This window comes from Rhizophagus irregularis, chromosome 11 (genome assembly GCF_026210795.1).
Source record: "Rhizophagus irregularis chromosome 11, complete sequence".
Taxonomy (NCBI): Eukaryota; Fungi; Glomeromycota; class Glomeromycetes; order Glomerales; family Glomeraceae; genus Rhizophagus; species Rhizophagus irregularis.
In genome coordinates, this window is record NC_089439.1 from 5,061,317 (window position 1) to 5,073,381 (window position 12,065).

Here is a 12,065-nt window from a genome sequence, read left to right on the forward strand (position 1 = left end):
AATTTGATAATGGTCGAGTAGACAAAATACTGAAAATCTTAAGACAGGTTACGCTATGGTGCGAAATTGTGAATCATAATTTATCTTGTGTTGATTGTCCATTTCCATAAAAAAAAAAATTCTGGTATGAAATAGGCAAGCTTAGTCAAATACGATCCGAAAAATTGCACAGTTGATTCACTTTTTTACATGATAAATACTTGATAAATCCTATAACGTCATACGTCATAACAAGCCGAAGAGTCTATTTTATTAGTCACGATGTATTCAGAAAGGTTTTCTCAAGCTTATTTTCTCAAAAAAAAAAAAAAAAAATTCTTTCTCTAAAATTCATTCTATCGCTTTACATCTCCAAAATGGAAATGATATTAAATTGTATATTTTTCTGGGAAACAAACTGCATTGCCTCTTACATAATTTCTGCTTGGGTTAAAGTAAACTATACCCTGATAACGGCAAGTTGACTGACGGTATTGCTGGTCCAATACTTCTCAATTCGGATAGAAAAATTGTTTATTATTCTACAGCAGAATAACGAGTTACAATATCAAAATATTTACCTCTAATAAGACTATCATGCATGACAATTGGTATAATATTATTGTTACAGCTATAATGAATCCCGACTTTCTATTTACACTAATGGTCTGCTGGATCAAGTTACTTATCTTAACCCCGACGAGACCAGCCAGACAGCTATCATTCCTGGTATCTTTTTCATTGGCGGATATAAAGAAAGCTTTAACGAACCGTTAATGATTTTGGATGGTGCAGTTAGTGATGTCATGATTTTTACACAGCACATACACGATAATATTGCATTGGTACTTAGTAATCAGGCATCTACAAATAATGTTACACGTCTTCCGCATGCTATTATTCCGCTACTTTTGCCACTGTTTATCCTTACTGTTTGGGATGTTGTCAGAGTTGGCGTTGAGGAATTACGACTATTATTATTACTATTGACAGGTAGATAATAAAGACAAATTTCACCTCATTTTTTAATTAATATTTTTATGTATTCAATAAATAGACTCTTTATACACTGTATATTCTGAACTCAAGGTAGTATACTAACATTGTAATCACATGATCACACTTTCTTAATAACGCTCACTGTAGGTACTAACAAAAATGTCTTTGTCATATTTAAAGTTACAGACCATATATTTATTTGTAAACTAGGCGCTCGATACACTGTTTTAATGTATTTTTTCAACTATAGACGATAAAACTAGTCAAAATAGTATTATTAGTAGTTTTATAAGTCGTTTATTTAGTTGCTAGTAATTTATTAACATGTAATATTTACGTATTATTGTATGGAAACTTTTTTAATTAATCTATATATTTTATTAAATATTGTGTAGATTGTAGAATTGTTATTATTTAATAAAAATTATAAGAGAAACTAACATAACGACAACTAGCTTATTATATGACTAGTTAGATGACCAATCGGAGACTCGGAGTATATCTCGATATTAAACTTAAAATTCCCGAATTTTAAGGTTAAATGTTGATCAAAAATAATTAGAGATTATCAATTAATAATATTAATAATATTTTTATATAATAAAAAGTAATTTTTAAAACATGTAACAAAGAAAATATAATGAAGAAAGTTGTAGGAATATGCGGGATTTTGGGATTTTAATGACCGATATTTTTATGAATTATGAGATATCCAATCCTATTAGTCACCGCAGTATTCCTAATGAGTAATGACTGACAGTTATTGGATGGGGGATATCGATCTTCGATATCTCTATTCCCCCATCCAATAACTAAAGTAATTATATAATAATTTTAAAGAATGAATGCAATTTGCAATTTAATAATTCAAAAGGTAAGGAATTGCAGGTTTGTTGGAAGGTCCTTCTCGAGCGGGTTCTCCTAATCGTCTTTGTCGAGAGTACCAATAATTCTTAAGTACATTTTCCGGTCGAGTTATATAAAACTTGGTCTTCAAATCATGACGTAAACAAACCCAGGAAATCCTATCGTTTTTTTGTTTCATCTTACTTATTGAAATCCATTGAATAATAAATTGTTTTTCGCGTTCGCTTAAAGGATCATGACAGACTATTTATTATACAGAAAAAGTTATGAAAGTAGAGTTTAATAAATTAAAAATTTAGATATTTAGATATTAAAAGATATATATAAAATATTTACGATTTGGATCAAGCTTTTCTCTCCAACTGAAAAATTAATTGATTAAGAAAAATTAAATACGGCTTCAAAAAAAAAAAAAAAAAAAAAAAAAAATTTTGCTGACATACCGATTGCGTATCTGCTTTGGATTGTATTGAGGGAGACATTTACTTATTCTCGCAAATCTTCTGGGCTGATGGTCACCTTTCGACATACCTCGTTTAATTATTGAATCGACCTAAAAAGGAACAATATTTTCTTTAATTGGTTAAACAAAATATTTATATTTATTTTTTTTTAAAAAAAAAACATACAACTGGACTAAACTTTTTTTTCATTTTTGAATTTTATTTCCTTTGAAAATGTCTTCTTGAGTTTGTGACAATTAAATGAGTGAATAAGAAGAGGCAATCAATGCTATTTTATTGAACGTTAAAGTAGAACTCTGTCCTCCTTTTATAAATAATTTGAAACATATACCTCTTTTATTAGTAATTCTTTGGCCTACCTTTAATGTGTAAATAATGTATTATCTAGAAATAGGGAATCATTCTTTCTATCTTGAGTGTAATTAATTTTGTGTACATTTTGTGATCCAACCATTCCAACCACTTACGATGAAAAAAATTTTTCTATATCAAAAATTGAAATTTCCAAATTTCATTCAATATAATTATAATTGGTCACACACATTATATTTCGTGCGCTTATATTCTGATTTCTACATTGGTCAATGGTCATCATAAAACATCATCGTTTTCCCTTGATTTATAAAATATAATTATTATTTCACTTCCTCAGCTGGTAAAGCCCCTTTTTAAATTTCCATATAAATTACATATATCATTATAAATTTATTAGTTGTGACCATTCATGGTAGTTCATAATTTACCAAGAATTGACAAACCGTTATATCATTCATTGAATAATTAATAAAAGAATGTTTTAATAATAATAGTGTAACGAATTTCGTATATAAGTTCATTGTATAGATCCATAAATGTACTGTGCCAAATGAAAAATTATTTTCATCCCCCTTTAAATCATATATTTAAATAAAAAAACGTAATCTAAAAATGTTTGTCCAATAAAAAAATATGTATACCAGTGACGTTATTCAATTTCTGAAACACTATAAAATATGCAAGATGAAATTATGATTATAAAACATCAAAGCGTAAATGTTATAAATATAGTCAGGATTTGTGTTTTTAAAAATATTCAGGGTCCTCTTTGTTTAATTTCCTTATGCAATTGATCATTTGTTATTAAAATAAGTTGCTATGATCATATGTCCTCATTTTAAATATGTTTGATTAAATAAAAAAAAGATTATCATTGTTTGTTACACACGAATGTGAAAGTAAAAAGGAATTTCATATGGAAATAACAAAAGGTTACATTATGGGTAAATCATTCCGGCAATCACGTGTAATAATTATGATTGACGGGAAAACAAATCCCGTATCGTATGATTTATTAATATAATACACCATGTAGATTACTATAATAGGTAACTATATCTTAAACTATATCATATCATAATAGAATGTTATTGTTAATATGTACAGTACGTATAATTTTTAATTCTTAATCCTTAATTAGCAAAAATCAAAAAACATATTTGTTATTATGCTTTCAAAAGGTGATTGGAAAGACATAATATCATTATTATCATCATCAACTGTATATTTACTGTCAACTTCTTGTTGCATTTCTTGCTCTATTCGAGTTTCTAATTTAAGACTTCTTTGTTTAAGGTACCAAAAATTCTTGATTTTATTTTCTGAGCGCAGTTTACCGAAGCGATCTTTCATTGCGGATATTAAATCTTTCCAATGTATCGTAGCAGTTGGAGTTGTTTGGTTAACTTTAACCCATTGGACGATAAATGATTTTTCTGCTTCATCAAGAGGTTCGTGACAAACTGTTGATAAAAAGAATTAATTTGATTTGTTTTTATTCTTGTTCATTGTAAGATTTACTTACGATTTGGATCGAGATGATTTTTCCAACTAAATAATAATAAATAACATAGTATTTATTTTTATTTATTTTAATGATTCCCGACGCTTTGATATTGTGAATAATATAAAATCAAAAAATATATTTTTAGCTTACCGTTGACGGATTTGTTTCGCATTATATTGTGGAATCTGTTTACTAATCATCTTAAAATTGTTAGGATGATTTTCCCATTCTTTCTTAAGCATCATTATTTTATTATCAACCTACAATGATAATAATTGTTTTATAAATTTGATCCTTTTTTTGAAAAAAAACTTACTATATTTTAACGTACATTTTTATTAAAAAGTGGTCCTTTAACTTTCCCCATATTCGCAACAAATTTTTTTTTTTTTTAAAAGAAAAAATGATCGAAAGAAAATAAATTATATTAAAACAAATATTTTTAATGTTCTTATAATTTCGAGAGAGCTTATTTATAATTAAACTGTTAAATGCTTATATACTATAAATGCAAATAAAGATTTTAACGTAAATGCAATATTAGTAATAAAATCAAAGGTAAAATAAATGTTCTTTTAAAAAATTTTATCCTTTAATTCCTTTTTTCTAAAAATAAATTACTACGAGGATATATTCTAGTCTAGCCAAAACCAGTTGTTAAATCGAATAATAAGCCAAATGAGGTAATAAGACTATGCATAAAAAAATGGATATCATTTATCGTTTTAGAAGAATGAAAATATTTACTTTTATGTTCGTAAAAGATATTGCGTGATTGAAGTTATAAATAGGAGAATAAATAAGTAATCAGCAATATTTTTGGACGCTATATTTGGATTCTATTTCAAAAAATAAAATCAGCGGTTCTTAAATTTGAATAACAAGAATACATTAATCCTTCTAAATTTGATCGTTTTTTTGTTCCATTTTAAAATTTTTTTCCCCTCAAAAAAAAAAATAAGTAAAACAAAAAAGCAACACTATTTAAATAAACAACGTTTTGTTTTATTTTTAAATTTCTATTAGCATTCATGTGAAATTTGATGCAAATATCGATACTGTTGTTTTAATTTTCCGGTCGGAGTCAAATCATTTATTTTATTGCCTTATATAATATATCAATTTTTAACAGTGATGGCAAATGACCAGGTCATTTGATCATCTTACAATGACCCTTTGAATATCCTTTTAATGACTTGGTCATTTAAGACCATTTGTAACTTATCATTTACAATGTTGGCCAAATTTGAGCTTAGTGCGAGCTAAATAGTAAGAATTACAAGATCACACGATATAATTTAGGAGTTTAAAAAAGCCATCCCCGATTTTAATCTTATTATAGCTTTCTGAAAGAAAAAATGCTAAAGCAAAAAGGGATTGGAATTTCTGCGGTGATTAAGGATGATCTGTGACAAAAAGTTAATTCTGTGAAATCCTGTGATTTGGCCAGAATTATATTAGGTCAGTCAACATTACGATTCGCAAATTCTGACCAAATTTATCAGCAGCTGGCATTAAAATTGATTGCAAATCCTAAATCAGGCCGAAATTTTAAAATAATTTATTATGGAGTACTTTTAGTTTTGGAAGAACGATATGCATTCTGTGATTTCCTATGAAATTCCGTGACACACGTCCCCTGAATTTCACATTTAATTTACTAATAAAAAAATGTACGACTGTATGGGGTGCACAAAGCTTAAATAAAAAAATAAACAAATAAACAATCAAAACCCTGAAAAGAAGTCGATCCGTTTTTTTTATTCCTTCTTTTTTCCGTAAAAGGTCATATTTCCGGAATTAATAACTTTATATCACGAAATTTGTCGTTTTTTTATTTACATTTTCCGTGAATGGTCTGTGAAAGGTTCATTTTACGGAGTTTTTACAGAAATAATAACGAATGAAATTTTTTTTATAGGGCAAGTTTATTCGCACGCAAGCAAATCAAAGGTAATTAGATGGTTAGGACGATTACTGAACAAATTGTTCAGTTTTGTCCCCTGTAATCTGGTAATTTTATTTTGTTAATTTATTTGCATGGGGCAGCACAATTCTGAAAACAGTGATAAATATATTTTACGCGTACAGTATGTTCGTTTAGCATATTAGTATTTTATTAATTAAGTACTTTGGAAATTCTTATATAGAGAATCGTAAAATTAAGATTATATCATAATTCCTTGAATATAATATATACAGATAGTGGAAATTTTAAATACAGTATATGTTATGTTAAATAATATACACGTGTAAATATTAATTGAATGTCTTAAATGCTATTTAAATATACATTATAGCAGTAAATTAATGAATTAATGTAGTTATGCCTTATGTAGCTCCTGAAGCGCCAGCAGCCTGTTATATGTTGGGAGGTAATATGGGTAACTTTGGTTCTTGTATTAAACGTGGATAAAAGGTAGGTAAGGTAGAAAGATTTTGTTGATAATGAAGAAGTCGAGGAAGTTGTAGGGTAGGGTCATTATTATTATTAAAAATATAAGAAATGTGAGGTAACGACGGTTGATTTTGTGGTTGATGCAAACCAAAAGGGTAAGAGTGAGCGATGGGAGTAGTGAGGGTAGAAATTTTGATAGTATTAGACATGATCGTGCCATTATTCGTTCCCTTTCTACTTCTTTGTTTTGAATACCAGTAGTTTTTTATCTTATTTTCAGATCGAAAGAATCCAAATTGATTCTTCAAATCTTGTCGTAACTTTTTCCATTCAATTCCTCCGTTTCCACTTTTATTGAGTACAATCCAATCTTCAATAAATTGTTTTTCTTCATCATTTAGACTAACTTGACATACTATGAAAGAAGAAATAATAATTTTTATTTTGATTTATTTCTTCTTAAAAAATACCTTGGCAAAAAAAATGTAAATTACTTACCTCCAGGGTCCAAATAATTACGCCAGTAGTGACATAATTGACGAGCATTATATGGACCTTCTTTCCTACTAGTTACGAGAAATTCAGACATTTTTACAAATGGATTACGACATCCAGTACGTTTCAATTCGGCCATACGATCTAAAAATACTTCCTTCTACAAAATTTATATAAATTAATTAAGTAGTTAGAGTTATATTTGCAATCTAACTAGAAAATTTTTTACTTACTTCTTTTTCAGATAAAACTACTTTCATCTTTTTTTAAAAAAAAAAATATATTATTTCTAATGAATAGGATTAAATAAATATACGTACTTAAAGATTGTCAATATTGTTTGTTCTCGTGATTCTCGCGATGTAAACAAATTTTATTCATGTGATCAACACACACGTCACAGGATTAAGTTCAAGTGATACAATTAGAATAAGAGAATAAAAGAATTATATTACAGATTACGAAAGAACAATAGATTGTAAACTTAATTATAATTAAATTATAATACACATTTTTAAAATACAGTTTTTTATTTAAATCTACGTTTTTCACTTTCTCTAAATCATCCTTACTAATCATCATTAATTACAGTACATAAACAACCTCCTTACTTTAAACATTTTATAATTGATTGATACAACCATAAATAATGTCATCGATTGATTACTGTAATATGACGCAATCTATTGAATATTATTGACAAGAATTTATAAATATTTGAGATTTAAATAATGCTTAAATATTGAAATTCACCTGTTATAGAATTAAAAATAGTTTGACAAGTACCATGTAACAATATCAGATGTAATATTTATTTATTATTTGCATTATTTTTTTCGATTTTAAAATTATATATACCTTATTTTAATAGATGTATGATAATTTAATAATTTTATAAATAATATATATTCCTTTTGTTTACCAAAATTAAATTTTTTAGTACGTCAATAACTCCGAATGTCGATCGAACGTGGTTTCCGTTTGATCACGCTGCGAATTTCAAAATAACTGAGATATTTTGTATTAGCATAATGTTACCACCACTCTCGCTCGATTTAGTTACATGATAATAACAGAAATAATTTATCGAATGCACAAACGAATGTATATGCAAATTTAAATATATACATTATTTAAAACGATTGATAATAATATTGACAACAACAAATTATTATAATAAATATGATAAAGTAATAAATAAGAAAATAAAAAAAGTTAGCATAGGGATGATATTGCTGCCTTGGCCGATGATCTACAATATTTCAAGAACGAAAAAACTAAAAATAGGGTTTGGAATCGAATTCATGAATTCCGGTTTAAATTCGGATTTTCCGAACTCCGAATTGGATTTTTGTAACCATGTAACCAAATGATTTATTAAGTTTGAAAAAAATAACCGGATTTAAATCCGAATTTGGCCAAAATTAAGCCATAGTGCCAGCCAAAGTTCGCCAATTCGGATTCAAATTCAAGGCGTCCTTAACGGGGTGTACGATATTAACATACGAACTGGCCCGAGTTTAGGAGTTATGCACTTCACGTGATAGCTTTAACGTTAATTCCGGCCAGTTCGTACGTTAATATCGTACACCCTCACTGTACTGTGCATTAAGGAACTCCAAATTCAATATTCGAACTGGATTTGGATAATCAAGAATTAGGATTCCTAATACCATAGTCCAAAATTTAAAACTGAAATTAAAACTAACATTAAAATTCTGATTCCTCTTCCCTTATTTCTCTCCTCTATATACATCGTTCTTTCAATGCGTATAAGTTTATCCTTGGTATAAGTTATACTTCAATACATGCTATCAGCTATATAAATATAAGCTTTACTTACACTGCGGAATTGTCGATCACCGTAATAAATTTCTTTTTTTTCAGTAGTGTCAATCGAATAATCATGTGACCGACGATCATGTTACGAATGTTGCGAATGTTTAATATGTTAAACATGTTTAACATATATAACATATGCAACATATAACACATATTTAACATATTACATTTGTTAAATATATAGCATTTATTTAATATGTTTAACATGATTAGCATAGTTATTTTTGTTATAAATATATGTGTTCCAAGCCAATGTAAAAGACAGATAATTCTGTTATATTTTAATAAAGCATTTATTAAATAAATTATCTCATTGTTTATTTTATAGTTTGTTATATTTGTGAGTCATATTTGCGTCTGAGTGTATATGCCCGTGTGTGCAATACCGTATTCGCATTTGACTGAAATTTCATTTTATTTTATTGTGTAACCTTCGTAAATTGATCAACAGTGATACATTTACTAATATTTACATATAGTTATTTTCACTTTGCGTTCATTAATATTATTTAATATTTATTTTATTCAATTATCCTTCTGCTTACCATACACCCATACGCTTATTTTTATAAGCATACAAGAACTGGCTTAACAGTAGGATCAATTTTTAATCTATTTATTTTTTTTTTTAGGTTGATCAATTTACAAGAAAAAAGATTATTGAGAACGAATAAAATTTTTAAAGATTACTTTTACTTTTAGTTGTTTGCTTTGCTTTATAAATTATATAGGTAAGAATTTAAAATTAATCAATATACTGTAGCAACAGATTTTTTGTACTATTTTGAATAAGAATAAATTCCGGGAAATAACGAATGATTACTGTATGTACGTTCCAGTCGTTCCATCCAAATTTCTAATATTTCACACTTGATTTATACTTGACGTAGTCCTTATTGCTTTTAAAATAAAATTTAAAAGATTCTTATTAGCAATGTATATCAATGTTATTTGTTAAAACAAAAATAGTAACTTTAATGATGAAAAAAATTTTTTTTTTTTATATATATAACTTATTCTTTACTTACTGGAGATTTTAAATTCGGACATTACGTTTACCAACAAAGAACGCCAGGAGCGTATAAAACTTTCTATACCATCCTCAGAATTTTGTGAGATAAAGTTTAATATACCACCTGATGGTCTATCATCTCTATCTGTTACATAGAAAATCACCCTTCCAATCGCAACTATTGTCATAGCCATATAAGATTTTGTTTGATAGCTGCTATTACTTAGAATTAATGATAACCAAATCATCTGATGAACAAGATTTAAAATAATAGGAATAAATTGGTATTCAATAGGAATATGAAGATTTAATTTTATATAAGGAATATTTAAGTAGTTTAAATAGTTTAAGTAGGGCATAAAAATTAATAAACAGGCCAAGAGTGATGCTATGGAAGAAGCCTTTCCAATCTGGCGATTGGTTTCGAAAGAATAAGCAATCCATATAGCGTCTTGAAATATAAGATAAATTGTTAAAGCAATGAATGATGAATGCGTATATAGTTTATATAATGATTCTAGCGTAGGTAATTCAAATTGTAGTCTATCTTTAAGAAAACGATTGCAAATTTTGTGAATGATGAATATAAGTAGAGTTATTAGAGCCATTAAGATCGGGAAAAAGGTATAAGTAGACGTGAACGATATAAGTCCGATGTATGTATCATTGAAGTTTTTATTGATAAACATTGCCACGAAAGGTCCGATGAATATTAAGCCAAAAACAAAAATGTCATCAATGAGATAAGCAATTTTGCCTAGGAATGGAGCAGTTTTGGTTCCGTATACCGCTAAGAATAATATTGGTACTAAACCATAGATACATCCATCAAAAAAATCCTGGTTAATTTGAGTTGACATTTTGAAGATGTACAAAAATATTTGAGTTAGAAAAATATCAAGTTTGAATGATATGCTTTTTATTCAGTCCTTTCATTATATATATAATAATTATATATCCTTTCAACTTCTGCAATTGGACGATCTCAATAGCTAAGCTAATTCCGATTCGATTGATTGTATACTTGCCAAATTAATGGGATTATCTTGCCACTCACATTAATAATGATTGTTTTATGTTTTATGTTTTATTATAAAAGAGTGTCGTGTAACAATTGTAACAATAATCGCAAACGCCAAACGCCGGATTGATTTAAGAAAAATTTCGCTTTGTCTGACTAAAATTGTAATCAGGGTCACCGAGCCCATATAGAGGCTTTACCCTTCGTGGAAGAGAAAAAGCTACCTAATGAGAAACTCCGCCCCACAAGTAACCATCCATATTAATGAGATTGGGAGAACATCTCCCTCATCAATCAGAATAAAAGTCACGTGATATTATACGAATTCCATTCCTAAAGGAAATTTCGTTCCAGGAAAAATTGTAGAAACGGGTTAAACGTATTTCCAAAAAGGAAATCCTATTTAATTTTTTGGCCGAAATTATGCCTTAATGAATGTTAATTTAAAAAAGAAGTGGTAAAATATCACTAAAAACATAAAAAAAAATAGTTAATTCAAAAGTAAAAAGTTAAAAGTAAAAAAGTTATTATTTTGAAAGAAATATACTTAATAATTTTGAGATCAATTATTTTATTTTAAATAAATTTATAAATATAGGCTCGTCACATATATATACAGTATAAAATCTTTAGTGTAGCGCTGGATTAGATTCTTATATTCTTTCTATATAGTAGTGATATTTATTTTTTTTTTGATTTGGAATTGGATTTGGGATGGAATAGGATGGGATTTTGAATGGGTGGCGTATAAATGGGATTGGGTTGCAATAGTCCCACCCTCAATTCCATCCCATATCAATCCAATCGAATCGAAGTCAAGCGCTGATCGTTTAATTTTGGTGGAATTATACAGTGGGATTTTTTTAAACGGTTTAACATCAGCTAAGGCTTGTCGGATTCGTTGGATTTATCGTAGTAAGACAGTAAGACACACCGAATGGTGGTATTTTCATGTCTCTAGATTGACTTTTTGTAAATAACTTATTACCTATCAAAGCTAGAGATGTAAAAATGTCACGCTCAGTCCATTCCGATTCCAAACTTATGCTATTGAACGGACTAACTTGAGCCGGTTCAAATTGGACGAACCAGTTCCGTTCCATAATTGTTTCAAAATACAATTTAGTCAGTTTGGTTCAGAACTGAGTTAGTTCATATTAAAATTT

The 12,065-nt window shown here is 27.9% G+C and overlaps 5 protein-coding genes across 5 annotated transcripts; 1 reads left to right on the forward strand and 4 right to left on the reverse strand.

Moving 5' to 3' along the window:
- Positions 1-755: 755 nt before the first annotated feature.
- OCT59_003566 (uncharacterized protein) lies at positions 756-1,080 on the forward strand (the record flags this gene model as incomplete). Its single annotated transcript, XM_066145698.1, has 2 exons — positions 756-972; positions 1,037-1,080. The coding sequence occupies 2 exons, from the start codon at positions 756-758 to the stop codon at positions 1,078-1,080; spliced, it is 261 nt and encodes an 86-aa protein (XP_065996395.1).
- A 757-nt stretch (positions 1,081-1,837) lies between these two features.
- Positions 1,838-2,498, reverse strand: OCT59_003567 (uncharacterized protein; the record flags this gene model as incomplete). The annotated part of the gene is made up of 4 exons (XM_025327140.1): positions 1,838-2,088; positions 2,182-2,207; positions 2,289-2,398; positions 2,475-2,498. 4 exons carry the CDS (start codon positions 2,496-2,498, stop codon positions 1,838-1,840), a joined length of 411 nt encoding a protein of 136 aa, XP_025172686.1.
- Positions 2,499-3,761: 1,263 nt separating this feature from the next.
- OCT59_003568 (uncharacterized protein) lies at positions 3,762-4,498 on the reverse strand (the record flags this gene model as incomplete). The annotated part of the gene is made up of 4 exons (XM_025330589.2): positions 3,762-4,087; positions 4,150-4,175; positions 4,282-4,391; positions 4,463-4,498. The coding sequence occupies 4 exons, from the start codon at positions 4,496-4,498 to the stop codon at positions 3,762-3,764; spliced, it is 498 nt and encodes a 165-aa protein (XP_025172685.1).
- Positions 4,499-6,229: 1,731 nt separating this feature from the next.
- Positions 6,230-7,284, reverse strand: OCT59_003569 (uncharacterized protein; the record flags this gene model as incomplete). Its single annotated transcript, XM_025332379.2, has 3 exons — positions 6,230-6,944; positions 7,028-7,184; positions 7,258-7,284. 3 exons carry the CDS (start codon positions 7,282-7,284, stop codon positions 6,493-6,495), a joined length of 636 nt encoding a protein of 211 aa, XP_025172684.2. The 3' UTR covers positions 6,230-6,492.
- A 2,446-nt stretch (positions 7,285-9,730) lies between these two features.
- On the reverse strand, positions 9,731-10,738 carry OCT59_003570 (uncharacterized protein; the record flags this gene model as incomplete). The annotated part of the gene is made up of 2 exons (XM_066145699.1): positions 9,731-9,765; positions 9,895-10,738. 2 exons carry the CDS (start codon positions 10,736-10,738, stop codon positions 9,731-9,733), a joined length of 879 nt encoding a protein of 292 aa, XP_065996396.1.
- Between the last annotated feature and the right edge of the window lie 1,327 nt (positions 10,739-12,065).